Source organism: Ambystoma mexicanum, chromosome 4q (assembly GCF_040938575.1).
Source record: "Ambystoma mexicanum isolate Mex_15411 chromosome 4q, UKY_AmexF1_1, whole genome shotgun sequence".
In the NCBI taxonomy this organism is placed as follows: Eukaryota; Metazoa; Chordata; class Amphibia; order Caudata; family Ambystomatidae; genus Ambystoma; species Ambystoma mexicanum.
In genome coordinates, this window is record NC_090928.1 from 314,253,190 (window position 1) to 314,277,631 (window position 24,442).

Sequence of the window (24,442 nt, forward strand, 5' to 3'; positions counted from 1 at the left end):
ATGTGATGGTCATGAAAAACTCAACTTCATCATCTGTTTGGTCTTCTGTAAACATATTGACATCAGTGATGTCAGTCAATCTATACCCTTCTACACAAGCTATTACTGTTCTCGATGGTCAAACCTCATCATCTGTTCCTTCAAGCATAGCCATTTCTCTTTGTACTATAGCTGCTTCTAATTCTAGAGGGATAGTCTGTCCCTCTCTTCATCCATAGCTATCTGTGGTCTGAACAAGAATTTTTCAGGTATCCTCAGTCTTTCCCTCTAAGCCAGGTACCCATGTAAGTAGAATGCTCGCTCCATATAAAAAAAACCTCTGGCTCTACTGGCATGCCCAGCAGAAATACTTGCCCTGTGAACACCAGTATACATTTGCCCATAGTTTAAATAGTGTATTTCTGGAGTGGAACACACTCTTCCTTGGTTGGTGAATGAAATCGCCATGTTAAGTTTTTTCATCAAATCTCTTCCCAAAATATTAACTGCTGTCTGCCACAAATATGACAAAGGAACAGTCATGTCACACTCTCCTATGGAGACTGGTAATTCATCAGTAAAATGAACTCGACTTGTAGCTCCAGAGAACTCTTGAGTACTCATGGTAATTCCTGACATTGGATATTTTCCCTCTCGTATACATGAACGAGTAGCCCCAGTGTTTACTAGAAAAGAAAGCCTCCTATCGTCACATCGAACCTTTGTTCCTTTTGGGGGTCTGGTGTCACAGATAATACTGAACACATCAAGTCACCCTGTGAGCTGGCCTATTGTAGGTATGGGCATATTCCCGTTCCTGTGAAAGGATTTCCTCCTACCACAGTGGTGCCTCCTATTCTGGGTGTCAATACCTGTCCTGTGTCTGCATGGGGGCTTTGTTGCGATTGCCCTTGTGATGAATTCATTTGCACTCGCTCTGACTGTTATATCTGTTTGCAGTCTCGGCAATTGTGTCTGATACAATGTCTGATCTTGGGCAAACCCTTCTCTTGTCTTTTCTTGAGCCTGTGAATTCAATGTATCCCTATCTCTCTTCTATTTATAATCTCCAAAAAATTCAGCTACTCTTATTTCACTTCAACAAGACACATTGTTCTTAACCGGTATTCCTAATGTATAACAAAAGCATCCTGTGTGTGTGTGTGTGTGTGTGTGTGTGTGTGTGTGTGTGCGCGTGCGCGTGTGTGTGTGTGTGAGTGAGTGAGTGCGCGGGCGTGTGTGCATGCACGTTTTTGTGTTCTCATTTCAGTATTGAATTCCTTCTCTGACTACCTAAATGTATTTTTATGTGAATTTAGCCTGTGATCCATTGATTGCCTGGATTTCCACGTGAACGTGTGTGTGTGTATGTATGTGCGTGTGCGCATGTATGTGTGTGCATGCGTGTATCATTCCCCATCTCCTTATAAGCATATCATGACAGGCACTCTGACCTAATTATCTCTATTTTTTCCTGATCTCATGAAAAATGTCTTCTATTTGCAGATCTCCAAATTCTACTTCTCCCAATAAATCAATTCACCATACATAGTAGTAATCCATATTGTGCTCAATAATTGTGCCAAGCCTTCCTTGTTTTTCCTTGTCAGTGCCCAGCCTGCTTATATTTATTCATGAATGTTTCATTTAAACAACCCCTACATGTACCCTAAATAATGCACTCCTTATTCTTGAAATTCTGAGCAATCAGGGTGTGCGCTCTATGAAAAATTCTCATTTCACCTATTGACACACTCCTTTACATGTCCAGACCTTAAAACATACTTAGTGTGATTTCTTGTGTCTTCATAACTAATCCCTAAACTAGTGCATGTTATTTCCTTAGTTATGTACTGATATCTCTCCTCAATACAACTGTTAAACATACCATGTTTTTCATCTATATTGTGTGTAACCTTAGTCTTGGTGTGTGTAATGGGGAGACCCCCGGCCGTCCGATAGAGCCGAGGTTTGCTCCGAAAGTACTTTAAGACGAGATAGCTGCACCTTTGAGATGGATGGGGGTGCAGATTTATTACTCCAACACCAATCAATAATCACAACTCAATGGTTTGGCAAAGGTTGTCTGTTTAATGACAAGTACAAAAAACGGGGAGACATGGAAATCAGCAATGATGCAATAGTCCGTCTCGCTTCAACTCCAACAAACTTCATATAAACAGTGACATTTATGCTCAAAACTCTTCATAATTGACGTGTAACACTCAAAAGTTAACATGCAATTGTATTGGCTAGGAAAAGGGAACTTTAATATAGGTACTATATCTGTATATGGTAACGGAGTGAGGGGATTGGGTAAACACTGTCAGGTGGGCGTCTAAGCCCTCCCTTCAAACAAGACTACTGTAGACGTCACTAAAAGTACGACGTCCCATTGGTTCTACTAATTATAGGACCCTACATTACATGGTCCACTATGATTGGGTTGGCATCAATCCCATGCATACATTTCCACTTTGCTTAGCAGTATGCAGAGTGGTCAGCCAGGTGTAGGGTGCCCCCAGCTACCCGCCCTCCCTCCAATTAAGGTTACAATCGATCATCGCTTCAGAAACTGTGTCAATTATTTTACTGTGGTTGGCCTCGAAACTGCATCTTCTGTCTGGAAGAGTTCTGATATCTCTGTCTGGGCGGATGCCAAGCGTAGGTGCGAACCCGTGCTCCTTCTCGCTCGGCTGGTCACATGCTACCCACACCGTGAATTTTCCGAGTTTCTCTCTATTTGTGCATTTAATTCTTATTCGGCTTGCCACCTGCCTACGCCTCCTTATCACAACCTTTCAAAGACAGGATATTCTGTTCTTAAGTTTCAATTATATGTAGCTACTGTTCGTTCCTTCTATTGGTCTGACCTTGGCTCTCCTTGCACAAGTTGCATCTGCTGAGTTTCGATTCAGCCGTCTCTTCTCGTTTGCTGGAATATGAATCTTGTCTTGTTTGGCCTCTAGTAACCTGAGTTGATTCTGCTTTTAGTGCAAAGTGGAATCACACTTATAATACTGTGCTTTGTTTTGAGGTAGATTATGTATATTGGCGCTTGCCGCTCTATTCTTTTACTTAGCATAGCAAGCTGCACTGTTTTCTTAGCTTTCTTTTGGTTTCAAGCATATGTACAGGCGTTAGCTGGTTGAATATCTTCATCCTGCTTACAACTTAAGCTTCTTTGTATTTCAACATCGTTCTCTTCTTCTAGGTTCACGGTATCCTTATTCATGGCGTTTCGTCTCTGTGTGTCATTTTTTGGTTGTCATTTCTTCCATCTCTGAGTCTGTCCGGGTCTTCGTGACGTCACCATTTGTCTTCCATTAAGGCCTTTTTGGTTTCTTCCGGGACGGTACTTAGGAAATCTTCATTTCGTCTCATTTGTTGGTAGGGTTTTCTCAATGGATACCTTACTGTCCATGGTTGTCTGGTTATTGGTACTTCCATAGGTGTTGCTCTTCTGATGGGTACTGGGCAGAGCCCTACTGCGGCTCTCTGCTGGTTTATTTGCTCATCATACGTCACATATTTTGGTGTGAACGTTCCTGGTACGTCAAAATGGGCGATGGGAGTGCAGGCTTTATTTGGGACCTCATCTACATGTGTTTGAGAGCACTTCCTCTCATTACTTACTACTTCTCCATTCTAAATACACATTTTAGCATCAATACATGCACTTTTAACATTGTTGGCGAAAAAGGTGTTTTATCTTATTCATTCTTGTTATTCCCCATAAATATTCAATGTACTTAATTTAATATCATTCAGTATGGCATTAATCTACTTTTTAATTTAATTTGCATTTTTATTCACAGCAACATGTTTGCACAAATTGTGTGATCTTAAGCACATTCATTATTTTATTTTTTTCTCAAATGCCTCTATGGTGTGCAGTGGGAAAATGCTGTCCCCCCTCTTGAAGTTTGTCTTATTTGCTGTGGCTTTGGTGCATATGCTTGAGTCTGCATGTGCAATATCCTTATCACTCTGTATTGTATTATGGTGCATATCCCATTCCTCCTCTCTCTGTCCTTTATTACCAATATTTTCACTGTTCTGGTTATTTCTTTTCTCTCATCTGTGTAATTTGCCTATGCATGCTTTATGATATATGCTTTTTCAAAATGCCTCATTTATCATCAATAAGAAACAGCTATTTTGCTTAACATAAAATTTAACAAATCAGGGGCGGTCTAGTGTGTGCTTTAACAGAGAAAGTATCCAGCATTAACTCCAAAAATAACTAACAACCCCCTTTAAATGGGAATTTACTTGTGTGACTTTTAAACAGTGACCTAATGGGGCCACCCTGGTTCACATATGTGCAATAACAGGGGGCAATTTGTAGTGTAAAACAGTACATTCACAATAGTGGTTCAATCACGTATAGTTCCTTTGGCAAAATCAACAATTATTCAAAAAATATATCTTTGCTTAAGTTAAACAACCAGGGGCTTAACTATCCCATAATGTCACATACAATCCTGTGCTTATCTAGCAACTGTCTTCAATAGAAATGCACAAATGCAATGAAAAAATACTGTTCTCAAAACATGCTCAATTGATTCATAGCCACTTTGACTCACAAGGCTTTCGAAGGCAGGCAGCCTTGCCTTTCTACAACTATTAATTACTTCCTGGCTCTGTGTCAGCTCTTACCTTAGTTTTGAAAAAGAGCTTGGGCTAACTTTAGCAGCGCGGGTTTGAAACATAAATCTCACTCTCCATGATGCATAGCATCTATCCAACTATGCACTTTTTTTAAATGAATTTATTTCTGCCTTTTGTTTACTTTAGGGCATGCCATCTACACATCGTCATTTGTTCAAACAGAACTTAAAATTACTGTCGGATTTAGCTTACAACGCCAGCTTAAGGAATGATTTCAACAACACACTTTTTTTTGTCAGAAGGAAGGCTGCAAATCTCCCACGTCTTATCTGTTCCTTCTTCCTTTTAATGTTTTGCTTGTCGGTTTTCTATTGTTCAAGGCATTTCAATCTGTGAAAAACCTTCTTATTGTGCGTATATAATTTTTATTGGTCTTAAATCCTATAGTTGATGTCACTCACTTGTTTAAAAGTTTAGAGTCACAATTAACGGCATATTTTTACCACATCTTTTACACAAAGCCTACAAACATCTCAAAGCAACAAATATGATGTGCCTCATCAATTGCTTGCTCAAGCCTCTAATTTCAATAGCCTAGCTATTCTTTTGATCAGTACAAATCACTTCCCTGGATGGTCCCTTTAGCTCCTTAACCTCTTTCAATTCCTTTACAACGTATATCATTTTTGAACACCTTAACTCAACACAAATACAGACAGGCTAGTTGAAATTTCACATTTACTTTAAAAATACTATGGTCACCTTTTTTCTCCTCACCCTTAATCAATACTCTGTCATCAGGATTTAAATTGTGCCTTTATGTTAACCTGTTTACACGTAGCCTATGGACTCTGATTGGAGTGTGGGACGATTTCTTCTAGACCCCCTTGGGTCAAGCTCCTGGGCTCTTCTCATCTTTATATTCACACAATATTTCCCATTAATTTTAAATTACAATCCCCTTAATATGTACATAAACATGTTTTTTGTTTTCTTGTTGCCTCTGTCCCTCATAATACCATAATTCACAGATGCCAAGTGTGCCATGCCGACATTCATAGGGAGAATCCCCTAATGGAAATTAGATCATACTGCAGTTTTGTCACTCACCTTGTCCTCTCTTTCAGGCATCTCCCTCTGTCTGTCAGCACACCAACATGAAGTCTGAGTCCTTGTCCCTGAATCTTATGAAAGCCTTTAGGGTCCCTTCATGGTTGCCAAGTGAACAGGGGGGTCCTCTTCCCATCCCACTGAGATTCTGGGTTCTATGAACACTTTTCAGAGACAAAGGCAGAAGCAAAAAAAAATATCGGGTGGCTGGGAGTTTTTTTCAGCATGCTTTATTAAGTGCGATTACACGACACACTCTGGAAAAGCACTCCGCAAAGTGTTACCTTCAACCTGCTTATAATAGGCTCTTTGGATGATGCAACATCCTCGTGCAAATCACTACTTTGTTAGAGCATGTACCCGATAGGTCCCTTTAGCCAGAGAAAAAAAACGCCCTTTACTATGTTTGGATGACTTATCTGATGCACATCAAGCCCACATTAGCATAGTTGGCATCCACAGTTTTCTCTGACAAATGAAACTGATGAGCTTATTTTAGACCTGGCTGGACACATTATGACAGTTCTCAACTCCTGTTAAAAACCAAGTTTAGTTAGTGCCTTATACCGTGGAGAAATAAATAACCTCTATTATATGATGCCAAATAATGCAGCTGGCCTCTCAAATCGGTCTACATAAAGTACAGTATGCCCTTCTTATTAATAACATAGATAATTGTATCCAAGTTTCCCTTGCCTTGTCCAACTTCATAATCAATCGTGTCTGCATTTCCTGCCAAGCTCCAAGTTTAACCTCTCAGACTCAATTATCTCACTGCAAGATGCTGCCTAAGACCATTTCATGTGTTGCCTCCGTTGCTTATCAGCATGAGTCAGGGTTTTCACACCTGGCCTTAACACTAAACACCATTTTGTGCTTGAGGTATCCATTTTGAAATATCTGTTTGCCACTGTATTCATCCTTCTGGGAACCATTGTTTATTTAAGCATTTCTCACTTTGTATCCCTTATTCATAATATACTTTTATATACTCATGATATGTGTGTGATATTTAAGGCACCGTTCACTTCCTGGGTCATTTTAACCCAAATATGCGCAGTGTCATATGCACTTTTTACCGTAAAGGCACTATAATCCTGATTTCTGCAATAATGGAACCATTTCAGTTGAGGGGGGAGGGATTGGCACCCCTATACACCTTTGCCAGGTTACATCTTTCTTTTCAGGGTCATCTTTTTTCTGCAGCTTAATTTTGTTTACCAGAAAAATGTGTACATCTTTAATGTCCTGTTGCTCTTATTATATAATATAAAGAGGTCTTACATAGCACACCTTTGTCAATTTGGTGGCATTGATTTGATTGACTCACTAAGAAAAGAGTGGTTGGAAATGTTGGCGGGATAGATGGGAGGCTTGTGAAGAAACCAAAATTCTGATAAGTTCAGGATAAAAGGAACATAATACATCATTTGGCAATTAACCCAGGACATCCAGAAGGGATTCCTAACGCTGCAAGTCTGTGGTTGTCACTGGTTTGGAAAGTGTTAAATAAAGCTGAAGATCTGACTTCTGGCAAAGTTCTGCGTTAATGGGGCATTAGTAGACATGAGGACTACTGTTGTGCAGTCTTAGCACTATACTAGACCATCAGAAGTCCAGTCTATTAATCTGTGAATAGGAATGTGTCCTGTTCTCTGTCAATGGGCAGTTTTTTTGTTTCAGGTTCTGTTACGGCAAAAGCAGGTTGGACAGACTGGACTGAATCTGGTCTCTGAAATCGCTTAATTGAAGTCGTCCATGCTGGTGTAAGACATGTCAGTGAGACTAACGCAAATGTTGCATTGTGCTCTGCCAGGATTGCTTCTACTGCTTATTGCAGAGGGAATTTTGGATCCATGTTTTTTGGTGCTAATCTTTTTTGCAGGATGGCCAAAAGGGCTACACTCACTTTCCTCTCTTTGAGATGCTCATGTTTGTTCTTGTATGGCTGCCTCTCAGCTTCTCCATTGACCATAAGCATTTTCCACAATTTGGGAGAGTTGTGGGGCCTTCAACCAAATTCCCACCTCAGTCAGATGTGCACATGCTGCTGGTCTGCTTAGCTGTGTGAGGATCCTTTTTCTGGTCTTTGTAGGCCCTTCCAACCTGTCACTCCCCTCACTCCCCTCGGTGTTCTTCAAATTTCCAGGTGTGATATTCAGTGCCAGGACCTCTGGGCATATTGAATGATTCAGCATCATATGTTTTCTCTTGGGTAACTCTAAACTTTCAATCAGGGATCACTTCAGTATTTTGTAGGACTCATTTAATTGATTTTGAAAAATATGTATTTTTGTATCACCTTTGCAGCCTTCATTTGCAAGACGACTCCATTAGTAGGCCACATTGTTTGGGTGAAATTGGTGGCAGTCACTTGGTTACGATGAAGCTACCTTAACTACTAATGCCACTTTTTCCTTTTCAGGATTGATACATTATTCACCTGATAAATTAAATGTTAGGAGAGATTGTTTAAATAAAAAATCAAATTTATGTTTTGCATAGATCTTATGTCCTGCGGAAGACCTTGCTAGATCAAATTCTGTTATGTTGAAACTGGTTATAACTTTTGCAACTTGCCAGTTTGGATATCGGGCACTCGACATTTGAGATGCTGCACAAAATGATTGGTGGTGTGACCTTGATACAAGCCTGGATGTATTTGACAATATGTCAGGAAATTGAAAAGTCTGTAAGAATTGATTAGAAGTAACATCTACACCATGGATAATGGCCATTTAATTGGGACCTTAATATAAAATCATTGTTTAGGATCAACCTAATGTTTGTATAAATTAGACACTGATGTAGATTATTTTGTAAATATGTATGCATGTGTTTGTGTTTATATGTATTAGTGACCTTTCTAATAAATGTATGTATTTAAATGTGTGTTACAGGTGGTAATCTGTATGGATGTGAATACTGTTTATGTATATTAGGAGAAGGCATCTGCTGCATATTGAATTTTTATGATATATTAAAATATTTAATGAGTTTGATTAATCCTATGTTAGCTGTTATGTACAATGTGTCTTTCGTGGCTACACGTGGGATTAATATAATTTGCCTATTCCAGTGATTTGTGATGTTCAGTGAACATATACCTAAAGGCATTGTAAGCATCAGTTTCTCTTGTGCTTTCTTCTGGTATTCTTTGGAGCAGCTATTTGAGCGTTCTGCATAGTAGGATTAATGATGCGTTTTGTGGCATTTAGGGGGAGCTTTGAAGTTTTAACTTCTGTACTCATCCACCAGGCAATCATCAAGATAGAATTTCAAAGGAGATTACAATACAATTTATTTTGAGTTGTGTAAGGGAGGCATGGTATCACAAGTATGACACTGACACAAGAGTTACAAGTTTCAAAACCTTTATTCAATCCTGGGGATTTGGAAAAACTCCTTCTTTGTCCTATAACTATGATGGGAGAAGACCCTACCATCAAATAATTAAGAGGACGCAGCCCTAGTCAGTCTTTTTCAAATCAAAATGACCTATACTAACACAACCTAATGCCTGCCCTATCTCTTATACAATAAGTGTGTAAAGGGGAATGTGTATGCAAAGGAAAGTCAGCGTTATAACAAAAGATCAAAGTGTCTGAGTTGGCTCCCCTCCCCACGTTAGACAGCAAAGAGTAAGGCAGCTCTGTAAACATCAGCTTATAAAAAAAGAAGGCAGTTCAAAACATGCGTAGAGACCTGCTTGGCCTTCCACGTTAGTCACTTATTACAGTCTTCCAAGTTCTTTCACAGTTCAACAAAAGTTCAAGTAGGTCTCCCTCTGTCAGGCTCGGACTTTTCAACACAAAGTGCCTGATTCATCATCACGTAGGACTTCCTCAGTCAGGCTCAGACCTAGCAATCACAGCCTCTGCAGGGGTTCCCTTCCCCAAGCTTCACATTTGTTAGGGGTTCCCTTCCCCTATCTTATTTCATATTGCAGGTCGCCCTCGGTTGGACTCAGATCTTCCACTGATGTTGAAGACTTTCAAATGTGATGGGATTTTTCCATAAACGTCCGCAGGAACACTTCGACTATCACTTTCTCTCCCTTATGATATTTGCCCCAGTGTCTCTTGGCCTTGGTAGTTCCATAACACAATCAACAAAGTTAAAAGAAATCTTTCTCTTAAAGCAATCACCTTTCAACTTCCCCTTTCATTGGGTTTAATCTTGACCACTGCACATTTGAGTTTGTTCACTTGCAGATTTATAACTAGGCATCAAACATTTTGCAGATACTTTTCAGTGGGCTACCTCCTTTCGCCGGACCGCTCCAGTACTCTGTATCACTGGCTTCACAGTTATCTGTAACTGTAGCATTTCTTTTGCGTCTCATTGACTCGTGCGCAACCTTCAATTGTGAGATACTGTTGCAGCTTCAATCTTTCCTTGACACTAACAGGAATTTCATGTCTTTCGCTAACTCACCAGGTGTTTTCATTATTTTTCTTGTCTCTTCCACTTTGATTCACAAGTCAAGGTTGATACCACAGGCTTGGCCTTGCCTCCCCAACTGTGTCGTTCACCCGGGAGGGTTGCAGGCATCCTTGACACACAATGCAGGCTTCTTGTCTTTGATTCGTCTTTCTCCATGTATCCGTCACGGTTTCCCAGAGGCGGCAACCTCCTTCAGGGACCTTCAAGGTTTCCCCACCCTTCGCTCTGGGCCTTCGATTGATCGTCCTGCTCCAGTGGGCTTGCCTTCACCCCAGAAGATCTGCTCCTTCTCGTGTCTCACCTTGCTCAGAGTGTCTCTCTATGATCTGCCTTTTATCCATGTGGGAGGAGCTAATGGGTATCAGATGTATGCGATTAAGGTCAAATGCCTGACTTTGTCTGACCTAATTAGCGGCACATGTCCAATGAGATATGTAAAGGTTAGCCTCTTTACTCTGTCACATTCTTCCTTAGCCCAGTGTTTGTGCGTAAAGGGGGGAGTTGGGATGTTGGAGAATCCTATAAAATAGCATGGGGTATGGGCCCAGGAAAGGGGGGATAACGCGTCTCATCGGTTCTCACCCCCACTCCCCAAAGATCCCTCACCCAGATGGTGATCCCGCACTGGTCCACCCCGACGGCCTGGATTCATAGGTGATGGCCGTGCCGTGGCTACCTGAGTTATCGATCCCCATGGACTAGCAAGTGAGTCAACCTTTGGTTTCTCAGTTGACAAGAATTCAAGAATTCGTAAGGTATGTAACCAGAGACGTTTCGATGGGTAGGCAAACTGGGCATGTGCCCTGGGACCCCACACTTAGGGGGTGGGGGGGCCTTCTGCCCAACTTGCAGGAGTGTGGCGTGGCACTGCTTGCGGTACAGGGGGCGCAATTCATGGTGTGGGGCCAGTCATGAGGCCAGAAAACAGTTTGCGGTATTTACTTCTCTCATGTATATCATCATTTAGATACTGAAAAGAACATATGCTTTGTGTGTACATGCCTGCATGCTGTGATGAATCCTACAGAGTCCTCACAGAGACCCTGCCTAAAGTGTCCTCCCAGGTGGCCAAGAAAGGCAGATGCTGTCTGATCCTGACCTTGGGGGTGGTGTTCTTTGGAAGGATCACCTGGGAGGAGAAAGGGCCCAGAGGAATAAGCAGACTCTGTTGGGTGAGACAACGTATTTCTTTCTCCAGGGAAGGAATGTCAATGATACCAAAGTCTGTAATGGCTTGCTGTCAGAAAGAGAGCTTTTTACTTCCCAAGTTGAACATCTTAATGTGGGTGAACACATTTATAGATCCTTGGGCAATGGAAGGAATGAAAATCCTTTTTTAAACAGGAAGACTCATAAAATTAGATGCCCCCCTACACCCCAAAGGAATAGTAGAGGAAAGTCTGAAACCAATACCAATCTAGACTGTATATATCTTTATTTATCTGTAAAGCCAGGTCTGTCAAAGTATCCTTGTGATATTCTTTTAAGAAGAAACGAGCATGAAAAAAACATTCCCACTAGAAAAACTGATGTTTGTGTTATGGACTCCAAGTCCCATAATCCTCAAGGTACTGGGATGAGGAAGAGGGCTGCAGAGAGACAAAACTGCAAAGTGCAGCTAGTTAATGGGAATGACCCACACCTGAGGGAGACTGTGAGGCTTAAAAGGTACCCTCGGGTACAGGCCATGAGAAAGCAGTAGGCGAGGAGCAGCAGTCATTGTGAACTCTCCATGTTGCAGCAGAAATAGAATCTGAAGGAGCGAGAAGATGATGGGACTACTGTTGAGCAGTAACCGGTCCTAAGAGGGTCTTCACCTCCAGAAGCTGTGATTGCAGAGGTCACAGAGTGGGAAGCATCTGAGAAGGAAGCTTACCCTTTGGAGACTGAGTTTGCAGAGGTTGTGCAGTGGAAAGCTAAAGTGTAAGAGGTTTCCCCCTTGAGAACGCTTTCTCCGGTGGCAGACGAGCACCAGAGAGCCTTTGGGGCATTGGAAGCTCCATGTGCGAATGGTGCAGGCAGTGGCAGACTTGAAGCAGAAGATTGCCCAACAGAGAAGAGCAGCAGAGATTGAAGACCTGGGAGCAGCGAGGAAAACAGATTTGCACATCATACCCGATGGATGAGTTCACCAAGCATTTGTGACACCTGAGCGATCCGTGACTGCGTGCCTGCTCAGTGCAGGTACTTTAATGTAAGAAAACAATCGCTTAGAGAGGCAGTTTTGAATACCAAACCGGCAGAAAGTGGAGAAAGCATTATTTTGTAATATCAATTGACTGCAACTTTAAGCATGCAAGTTTATTTAACACTCTGCAACAAGATGTGGCAATAATTTCAGAACCCATGCAAACTATAATTACCCAAGCCAAAAGAAAGTGAAAGTAAGGCTATTTAAATCCAAGAAACATTGCCAAAGACATAAGTGGGTAAATGAAGGTCCCACGGTTTGCAAAGCTCATTGACCATGTTTTAAAAAGTGCATAGCAAGGTTGGTATAAACCCACATTGCCAAAGCCAAGGAAGAAGCAGAAGTCCATATCATTGTCAGTGTTTGGTTGATGAAGTGGGGAAACCAAAGCGGTAAAGGTTATTCAGAAGGAGAGGAACATAACTTGCAGAGGTGTTGTAAGTTAAAAAAGTGTAATAAAGAACACCAATGTGAATCTCGTCTTGCCTGAAGAATTGCTTAAAGCCTGTTGTTGTGAAAGCAAGAGATATTGCAAAGTTGTTGTAAACTGGTCTGAGCCACATAGGCATTTGTTTATAATTCACTGACCTTACAGGAGAGTATTCCAGGTCAGAGGTTGTGATAACAGTTCTATGCTGCTTGGGCAGTGGAGTACGCCCGAACATTGATCATTGAAGTTGTGGGCCTGCCCTGTGAGTAAGCCAGGTGTCATCGAAGAAGTAGGCCTGGCATGGGAATAAACTGCTATGATTGAAGTAGTAGGCCTGGCATGGAAGTAAACCAGTTGGAAGTTGAGGAAGTGCTCTGAAGCGGTGTTAAAGAATCATCCTGACAAACTTTCATTGTTGAAGAAAGTGCTATATAAACTGCTGCAGAAGTATATGCGTGGTAGAAACTGCATATGTTAGGCTCCACCTTATTTCCTGGCTGTACAATGCATTTGGTCAGAATAGATAGCTCAACAAGGGTAAGTGACTTGTGAACAGCTTTCACACGTTCAAAACTCATCAGAGCAGTCTAGGCACTTCATCCTTCCGAGATTGATGAATTCAGAACCATTCACTTGGGTAATAAAAGCAGATCGATTAGCGAACTTTCCAGTAGGAGTAATCAGTATGAAGAAAATCTGAAACTGGTCATTGACTGCATGGCATTGTTGAGACAATTGTGGTGGTTGTACTTGGCCGGCCATTGTAACAACTAGACATGTGAGAAACCTGACCTTGCATACTGTGATTATACCAGACATGTGCCCGTAGTAAGTGATGTTTGAGGCATTTGTGACTGCTTGGGATATGATGGCATCACCTGCGAGTCTGTACCTTACATATGTTACGTTTACCAGGCATATCAATTATTTGCTGGCATTTTAGGCTGCACTTGGCATATGATGGTATCACTCGTACATGAGTCAGCACTTTACATACGGTGACCATTCAAGGTATATGAGGCATTAAATGGCATTTCTGAGGAATTGGAGACTGCATTTGGCATATGATTGCAGCACCAGGACATGACAGACTATACTTTACATATGACATACCTGGTATGTGAGTCTGACATGCTTTCGATTGCAGTGACTGGTGATAGGTGGCTATATGGTCATATGCAGGTAGTGTTTGCAGTTTATGTGGATTCTGTTTGGTGTCCTGTAGTCATCTCATCCACCCAGCCATGACGGCATATCAATGAAGGATCAGAAATATGACTGGTAATTAAAATAGTCTTGTTTTCTGCAGTAACAATTTGTTTTATGTGTAAGCTTATTTAAGTTCTTTTTACATCTGCAACATCACTTCTGAGTGCCACCAAGTTTCGCGTGTTTACTTCTTGCAATGCCCTGGGGGGTCAGAGGCCATGTTACATCACTTACTTCGACGTAATCAGGAATATAATGTCACGTCAACTACCCCTGGCATTTTGGATACGTTTCCATTCTTTTTACCGCAACTCTGCCTTTTCTTTTTGTACACTCAAATATGTGACATTTCTTTGTTTGATTTGTAGCATGCGAGATGCAAGTAAAGCAAGTTAACAGGGTGTCCTCTGAAGAGAACCTGCATCCTTTTAAGGAATACATGGAAGAATTCATTAAGCAAGGTAAAGCACAGCATTAACCCATTGTTATTGGCATCTTCAATGCTTATATTCTAATTGGGAATGGATGAGCTTCCACCAATAAAGCGAGGTCATGACCTGTTGGATAACCAATGTTTTCGAAACGGGCCATGATAATGTTCATAGCTATCCTGATGTATTATTTTATGAATGATTTTATATTTAATAATTTAATGTAGTCACTAACATAGAGGACAACGTTGTCCCGTTCAGTTCTGCTTTTTGAAACCTTGATTTGAATGGAAGATCAATTCTTAATTAACTCTATACTGTAAAATCAGGGATGTGATGAGCAAACTTTTAAATGTATTAAACTTTTACCTCAAGGAGCTCATTTATTTATTTAGATGGACTGGCGAGTTCAGTCATACCACTTTGATGGAATTGAACTCTACAATGCAGGCACAACTACATTGTAAATGTTCTAATTAGCATCTTGATAAGCCATCCAAAATGCCCAGCTCCCCACCCCTTCCTGTGCCACCAGCAGGCCTGAAAGAATGGGGATAGAATTCAGTGGTCCATCTTATGAGTCTAATTGGCTACAGGGTTTAGTTTCCATTTTCCATTTGCTAGTCTGTGCCTTGCCTCATAAATTATTTGGGACAGAAGGGCAGAGAGGAGTCAAATCATCCCACCGTCTGACTGACTTGAGATTGAAGGCTTGCTTAAACAGTGATGTATTGAACAGCTGCAAGAATGTAAAGTGATTAAGTGTGAAGAATTTGGTCAAGCTTTTCATTCTGAGACACTGCGCTCAAATTGTTTTGCTCCCTTGTTTGAACATATAGAACTTGGTTTGACAAATGGAGCTGTATTTTATTCACCTGACTTGGGTTTGCAAAAGGACCGGACTTTGCAGGTAGCATGGGTTTTGCCTCCAGAAGGCATTGTATAGGATGCAGAGATTGTCAGTAGAGTGTTTGATGTTGCTGTGGGAAGTGTTGGCAGAGAATTCCTCTCTCAATACGAGCATGCACTTCTTCAAGGAAACAGTTACTGGCCCTTTAACTCTGCGGTTGCTGCATTGCCCAGGAGGCAGCACGAAGCGCGTTGCGCAGAGTGTCAGTAGTGTGCTTATTGTTTGGTACTTCTGATGTTGGTGTTACGGTTCTCCCTGCCTCGCTTGAGAACGAAGCGGTGCTTGTTGTGGCCTGCTCCCAGACCACCGGAGTGGGCCACAGATGTTGTCGGGGGTCACCCGACATTGGTCAGTGGGGCTGCGATCACGCAGCAAAAAATGAGCAGGGAGCACCCTGCTTGCCCCGGATCACCAGAGCGGGTGACGTGGGCTGAGGGCACCCAGCTCACTGCAGCCCCGGCTCTGGGGGCACCCAGGCCGGGTTGCACCCTCAGCCATGGTCACATGGCCAGAACAGTCAAGGAGGCCGGCGTTACCCAGCAGGAGCGCCGACCTCAGGCATGGCCCCGTCCTTGGGCCTCCTGCACGCGGTGGACCACCAGCATGGTGCTTGGTAAGAACGACACCGGAGTCAGTGCAGGATCGACTGACGAGCCGGAAACGAATCATCCTTTTTATTTCCTTGGTCACATGGTTACCCCCATGTGACCATGACACCAACCCTGGGAGCCAACATGTCCCCCAGAAGGGGTGACATGCAACAGTGCTCAAATGGACGAGAAATACGGTAACCTAAACTAAACACCTTACCCGCAGACGCTCTTACTCTTCTTTTGAGTTTAGCACATTTTTACTGTCTAATTGTGCAACGGTAAACTTGGGTAGAGTGGCCATTGGCCTCTGCCCAACAGTTTGTGCAACTCGGAAACTGAAACCTACTTTTTTCACACGTAGACTTTTCAAAAATTCATTGTACTATTGCTGTTTTAAACAAAGTGGTGTGAAACATGCCTGGTAAGGCCGCAACTAAATCTAGAAACTTAAACTCGAGAATTGGCAAACCCTAAGGAAAAGCTGTCACTTGCACAGACTCACGCCTGAGAAATTCACCCGATACAGGGGGTGCACCACCAGAATGAAATGAAGGGTTGTCTCGCTATTCACACACATCCTCCTGTTTTAGGGAAAATTACCGAGTATTATCACTCCAATAAAGGGGTCAAGCCAAAAACATCTGAAAATTGAAAAAAAGCGGTCCTTGAAATAATAAATGGCACAAATTCATACTATGGCAATATTGCCAATAACTCACTGCTGGGGCTTTGTTACCCTTTGCAAGGCGTAATGGGGACCAGTTGGGTGAACGTCGATCCATCGGCGGAAAACGGGTGCCGGGCCTTAAATTGGAAAGCACAACTCGCTCGCTTTTACCCTTCTCCATCTCTCCATGAAACAGACCCGCACCTTTCAACCTCCCCAAATCTGTTTCCTAATGCAACAAGCAAAGATGAAAGTCAGAATAAAACCGATGGATGTAAACGCCTCTACCAGCGTTGTGCACTTTACAGTAAAAATCCTATTAAAACGATGTGGGGTTATTCTGGATGAAAAAAAAGCAAGGTAGATCCATGGAGACACTTGACTGCAAGCCAATGGGGTGCCCTAAGCTACCTACTAGTAATCCTATAATGGAACAGAACCATATAGAAAACTCAGATCATCTCGGCCAAAACATTCTTCACCACCTTCACAACTGGTCATAAATCTCATGTAAGAAAACCAAAAGGATATCTCAATTTATATGTCTAGAAAAGAAAGACGATTGGCTAAGCGAGCCAAGGCACGCCATCCGGTTATATCTACAGTGGAGCCACCAATATTTCATAAAACTCAATCAGCAGAACAATTACAATCTACATCTATTTTGCTGGAGCAGCGTCAAAACAAGAAAGACAAAAAGAAAGCGTCACGGAAGAGAAAGAGACAAAAATCTGCTGACACTCATCAGTTGGCTAATTGGGGATGTGGCCTGGCCGGCCAATAAAAAAGTAGGGATCAATACCAACGGTCTTGGGGGTTTGCACGACATGTAGGGAAACCATACAAGCTGGCCTTTTGTTACACCAGACCAAACCTGGCCTAAGCAAGGTACTCCACCCTCTTCTATTCCACCAGCAAGGGCGACAGCCCAGAAGGTATGCATGATAATCCCGACCACAAAAACGTTTACGTTTGGCCAAGGGCTGCAGACTTTTTCAGACAAATGTGCCAACAGATCAGACATGTTGAGCATATGGAAGAGTTTGCTGGCATTACGTGTCCTATCCTCCTCTGACTTCAGCTTTGTGGAACCTGTTAAAGGCAATGAGGGGAACTTTGTCCAAGTACACTGTGTAACCCCAGAGGTCTCTGCCTTTGTTAGAGCACACCGGGTTTACATAGAGAATTTTGGGTACGTGGTTCATTGTCCTTTGCACGTGTGCGCAAAGAAACACAATGATGTTCCGGCAGCCACACAGGCTGCAAAATGGGTAGGAACGGCTACAATATCTGGTGTACCAAGAATAGGGTCACAACCTGCACCACTGCCAGAAGACATAATGGGTTGGGAATGGTTTACAAAATGACAATTGGAGGGGTCAAATTAATTATTGAAGGTGGTATCTTGCAATACCCGAGGCTATAGCCATTTTCTGGGCCCTAAGGGCTTCCTTGCCCTCCTGCATGAATGTGATATAATACTGTTGCAGGAGACGTCCCTTACAAAAGAGATACAAAAGGAGGGTTATATTGTCTTCCAGGAGATGGCCACGAAGGAGATAACTGGGCGCCCTTCTGGGGGCCTCATCATTGGATTAAAGCAGAATCTCCAGGTACAAAGCACAAAATTGATCACGAGTACACCAAAACGTAATGGCCATTCAGGTGGCTATGTTCGGGGCGTGGGGGGGGGGGGGATTTGCGATAATGCTTTTGATTAACATATATGTGTCTCCGACCATTTTAAACCTGGATGACATTTATGAATGTATTGATGCTATAAGTGCAGGTTGGTTGACCCCAGTAGGTCACAACTTCATCTTTCTAGGTCGGGACTTAAATGCCAGCTGTAGAGATACTGACATGGGTGTGCCTATAGATTTGTTAACCTAGTTATTACAATGAGTAAGAAACGAGGACGCCGTAAAGGGGCCAAGTGGATGGCATTCCTAAAGGAGTGGGGAGTGACCATGTTAAACAGATGAACCTTTGGAGTTAGACTCGTCCAGTGTACCTGGCATATGGATAAAAACTCCTCCACCTTGGACTATTTTCTTGCCAGCAACACCTTTGTGGAAAAAAGTTGAGTCCTTTGCTGTCCAGGGTACAGATTACAGTGATCACTCCCTATAAGTTTCGTCATTATGCCTCACTAACCTGGGAAGGAGACCAGTGGCGGAGGAGGGGTTGAAATAATCCATGCGGTAAACCGGCTAGGTTGGACCCTAAAGAATATTGACAGGGTCACCAGGGCGGTGCACTGGCTTCTTAAACATGAAAGTCCTTCATTTGAGTTACACAGTGCATACGGAATGGGCGAATGACTGCAGTCACTTGTGTTTGAAATTGGGTCTCTGTGTCGAAGGCATACGATCATACATAATTCTCAACATAAGCATGTCTTTGACATTGAAATTTGAGAGGCCAAGTGCCAAAAGCGAAGTCACTTCGGAGGGAGGGCACACAGTGGGAGGTGGCCGCCAGGATAATGAGGCTGAAAGGCAATTATAGATTATAGAAGCTGTCTTAAAAGAAGGAGTTATTCACAGAAGAATATTCAGTGGCAACAAATGTGGCCACACTGTGTAGTAAAGACTCCCATTCGATTTGGTAACTTCTATCCAAGGCCAAAGGGGACAGCAAACGACAGTCGATTCAATTCCTGCAGAAAAATTGACTGATTATATTAAATCTAAATGTGTACAAACATCAATGGTGATGCAGGTGCGTGGGGGTGGAGTCCGCTGGCCACTGAACATTAGTACTGAAGAAATGTGCACAACTTTTATTCATTTAAAGGGATCGGGAACAACGGGCCAAATGCCTGTCAAATTCAGTACTAAAGGGAAATCCAGGAGTATGGTCTAAGATCTTTAACATCTTATTCGACAGTGTGCCGAGACGGGGTGATTCCCGAGACATGGCAGCAGGCAATGCTACTCCCCAACTACAAAAAAGGGGATAGAGAGCTACTAGAAAATAAGAGGTTACTCTCTCTCTTCTAGATGTGACGGGGAAGCTGTTTTCCATATTTGTCTTGACTGCCATGCAGAGTTGGGTTACTAGATGTAACATACTGCACCTGACACAGAGCAAATTTAGGCCAGGGTCAAGTACTACCCATAATAATATGTTATTAGACAAATTGATACAGGAGGCTTCCTGAAGGGGCAGCCCCATGCTGTACCTAATTTTTGTAGACTTCAGTGCAGCCTTCAATTCATAAACCACTCCATACTGTGACAAAGGTTGGGACTCATGGGATGCCTTGAATGGCTTTTGACTATTACTGCTTTACACACAAACAAAGGTGTCCAAGTACGGCTAGATGATGCCGGTTCATTATCAACTATGATGGACATAAATAGGGGAGTCAAACAGGGTTGTGGGTTGGCACCCCTATTGTTTAATGTATACCTCTCAGACCTCCCACATTCAGTATTGTCTGAAAAGGGTTGTCCAGTGAAAATGGGAGACACTCTTATATCAGCATATTATATGCTGATGATCTGGTTTTAATGGACCATACAATAAGTGGTGCGAAAAGTAAATTTAAAGCCCCGATTAAATGTGTCTGTAAAAACAACCTTGCCATTAATATGAAGAAGACACAAATTAAGGTAATATTGGTGGCGGGGGGGATTGCAACAGTGAGTCTTGAGTCAGAACTGGGAAAAATTGAATACGTGGGAAGTTATACCTATTTGGGAATGGAGTTATCCTGTGGGGGTAACTACCACACCATCATCAAGAGTAAAAACCCTAAGGCCTAGCAATTAACCCATGTTATAAATCAATTTTCTAAACAGACAGCAGGTTTCTCGGTTCCCTCATGATTTCAAGTCTCATTTTTCCATGGAGTCGAGTCCTCTCTCAAAGGTTTTTAGATTAAAAATCCATAGCTGCTCTTTATAGGATAGTTTATTGGCTTCCTGGGTGCTATTGGAATCAGTAATTTTGTCTATAGAAAACCAAGTAAGATCTACAAGGGAGTGTCCCATTACCAAATAATGTAGAGCCAAAGGCGCATTCAATGTGCGATTACGGATTTTGGACTGATGATCAATTATGTTCAGGTGCACCTCCCTCAAGGTCTTCCCGATGTACAGTTTTTTGCAGGGACAATGTATAGCATAAATGACATTCTTGCTTTTGCAAGTGGTAAATGTGCACAAATTCCAGGACCTGCCTTCATGATTAAAACGTAATGTTTTTCTGGAATATTTAGTTGCTGAGCATGAGATACAGGGATAGTGGCCCACTATCGAAGTCAAGTGGGCACTCTGGATGGTAATTCGTTTGGTTAGTATACGACTAGTTCCAGTCAGTCTTTGTTTTAAATTGTTACTTCTTTTAAATGCAAACAATGGTTTTTCCAATTTCACATCTAATGTGTTTAGGATTCTCCAATTCTTTAGAATGGAGCCTTTGATGTCTTACTGTGTAGGCAAAAAGTAGATGCACAGTCAAAGCCATCGCCTAAATCAGGTTTAGTTTTTGGAATCAACATGCTCTATCGATTGGTATGCCTCACTCTCTTCCTGAAACTAGAGTTTTTTGGGCTACCCCCGTTCTAGCTGTCTAGTTTGTAAAATATATCCATGTGTGTTGAATCTCATAATATCAGTGCAATTACGACGTAATCGTAAAAACATCCCATAGGGTATATTTTTGAGGAGACTTTGGGGATGTTGACTTTTCAAATATAAAGTTGTTCCTTTCAGTTGTTTAGAAAAACAACTCTTCCTTAAGATTGCCTCTGTCTTCAGAAATTGATAAATCCAAAAATGAAATTCTTGTGTCAGTGTTCATAAGGAAAGCACAAATCGGGGTCCACCAAATTGAGCCAACCCACAAAAGAATTCAAATATTCTACACCAAAGACCCTGACCAACCCACAAAAGAATTCAAATATTCAACACCAAAGGCCCTGTCTACTACATGTCCACTTCCAGGACACGCCAGGGGAAGTACCCTGCTGTATTATTGCTTTCACCTTTGAATTGACGCTTGCATCTGTGTGTGCAGCCATCCTGTAACATGAGGTCAGGCCCAATGATTGTGATAACCATGTATTCTTCCTTGCACTAGGCGAACAATGTATTACCTTTTGAACGCTCCATGATGTAATCCACCTCCTACGCTTTCTTTTTCTGTAACCTGAAGCACTTACCGTAAACATATTCTTAAGTTAAAAGCGCCTACATACCTCAGGGTTTGGTGCGCTTTATAAGTGTTTAAATTTCCTTCCCAAATCAGAAGGATATTGTCTATATATCGACGATAAAATATAATGGACTGAAAAAATGGATTACCACTACTCGGCACATGTTGTTCTTCAAAGCCATATAAATAATGACCAGATTTGGGGCAAAAGAACACCCCATGGCTGTTCCCTTGCTCTGGAGAAAGTATGAGTCCTTAATCTTGAAAGAACTGTTTGTTCGAATCAATTAGGAAAAGACAGTCAAGAATGTAGCTGGATCTTTGTGGTATAGGGCGCCTATTGAGCATGATCTTGAGACTTTGAATTGCTTTGTCTTGTGGAATGTTGGTATATAAAGCCTTGATATCGAACGTGACCAGGATTTGGGTACTTGAGTCAAAAGCATTGCCTTCGATTCTGGTAATAACATCTCTTGAATCCAATAAAAAGGTATGGATTGTGATTGCTAAAGGTTTAGTAAAGAAATCTCTATATTGTGACAAAGGCTCAAGGATTGACCCGCAGCCGGATACAATGGGGCATCCAGGCTGCTGGTGGATATCCTTGTGGATTTTAAGAATTGTATAGGAGAGAGGAGTGCGTTCTTCTGACAAAATAATAAAGTCGCATTCTTTTTGTGACAAATAGCCTTCCTCCGTAGCTTTCTCACTTAGAATAGAAATCTTTCTTTTGATATCCGCAGATTCACTGGCTATCTTCTGGTGACAGCCTGGTATGTCCAACAATCTGTAAATCTCTTGGTCATATGAGTTGGCATCCATGACTATAATCCCTCCTCCTTTGTCAGCATCCTTAATCACGATTGACTGATCTTGTGCAAAAGTGTTTATGGCCTCAAAAACAACCAAGGCAAGGTTGGGATGGAACAAATGGTGGTGGCCATTAGTGATTTTAGCAAGATCTGTAAGTGTAATGTTTTCAAAAGTCAACACTTGCGCTGGAACTTCTGAATTATTTGGAGTGAATGAAGAGCGGGCATGTAAGCCTGTGACATTCTCTTCTAAATGTGTCTCTTTGTTGGATAAAAAGAGCTTGAGTCTTATATTACATAAGTGTTTTATCTCACAAGTTAAGAGATGGGCACCAGGTGTTTGTGTAGGGACAAAAGACAATCCACGTTGTAAAATAGACATTTCAGCTGAATTCTGTACACAAGCTGATAGATTGAAGATCAGCAGTGATGTATTTACCACTGATATGCTCGGTTGCGTGTCTGAAAATCCCAGAGGTCGGGACAGTTGCCACTTTATCCTCATGAAAGATCTGTGGAGTACTGGTCACACCTTTTGGTACATGACCTTTGGTCATAGTCCTACCCCAGCTAGGACATTCAAAGGATCCAGTGGCCGCTTTACCCCATTGCCTGTCCACAGGTATAATACATATGTAAGCATGCACTGCACATACAATTATACAATATCTGGGTCACATGGATTCGTGTTTTTTATTTGTTTTTTTTTACTCTGACAGCTACTTTCCTGGAAAATGCTTTCTATTGTTAGTGTCATTTGTGATGCCATCTGAGGCCATGATCTGCACAATATGGGCTCAGAGTTAAGGTTACCTAGTTCCCAACTCTTTCCAAATGTCAGTGCTTTTCATGTGGTAACCAATCGCCTTAATGTCACTTCAAACAAACGTTTTTACTGAATTTCAGGGGTTTTGTTGTTCCATTTCACACAAACTGTATTTCCCCCTATTTAAGCCCACTTTGTGATGGTGAGGAAACAGGATGAGAATGCATGCTAAAGTTGATGAGATTCTAGCAAGAATTTCTCATGAACACATTCTATTTTTCCGCTATCATGAAAAATCCCTTTGAATCCACATTGCAGCACTCGTGCACAAGATTGCAAATTCATCATTGATAATCCTGAGGAGAAAATAATGCGTTAAAAAATTATTTTCACCACAAACTCTAAATATGATCAAATACTATTGTCTTGCCCACCCTATATCTAGCATGAAGACAAACTGCCCAAATAACCACATCCTATTGTAATTTCAACCACAGTATTATTCACATGGCACGCTCCAATAAAGCAAACCTTATTCTTGTAAAACCTTTTTTTAACAAAGACAAAAATGAATAAAATATACTATCTCTAGCCCTCCGCAAATCTCACAATTCCCAATTGCAATTGTTTGTCTCCTCACATCCACTTTGAAGGCAAACATCCCCTTGGTCCTCTTCCAATAGCAATTTAAGCATTCAATTTCCCATTCTCGCAAGAATACTCACAAGGATGCCTCACATCAGTGTGGGGAAAAAGCTGCGTTTCATTTCTGAAAAACCTCAGCTTCGACAATGCACCTTCTGAGATATATTACACATTTTGGTGTGGTGGGCACCCCTACCTTTACTGAATTAAAAAACAGCTAGACAAAGTTCCACCAAACCAACAAAAAGCCCGTCTAAACTGCTTGTGCTCTTTTGAAACAAATTGCAGCAACTCTGTACAGCAGTTTAGGCTGGGTGCATGTCCAAAGAATGCTAATTGCCCCTATGCATAAACAAAGCAAAAAGTAAACCTTTTTCACACTTTTTAGTTTTTAATCCATTTTCCAGGTTTTCCTGGTCCGGACCTAAAAACATCTTGTGAAAATTGCATACATATTAGTCAAACGAGTCTAA

General features: G+C 41.8%; 1 protein-coding gene across 3 annotated transcripts in view; it reads left to right on the plus strand.

Annotated features, from left to right (window-relative positions):
- The window catches only part of LOC138468510 (formin-2-like), a 609,148-nt gene that overhangs the window by 477,831 nt on the left and 106,875 nt on the right, over positions 1–24,442 (plus strand). For all 3 annotated transcript variants that reach the window (XM_069609015.1, XM_069609013.1, XM_069609014.1), the window contains exon 10: positions 14,348–14,440. In XM_069609015.1, the coding sequence (XP_069465116.1) occupies positions 14,348–14,440 (93 nt within the window). The remainder of the gene's footprint in view (positions 1–14,347; positions 14,441–24,442) is intronic.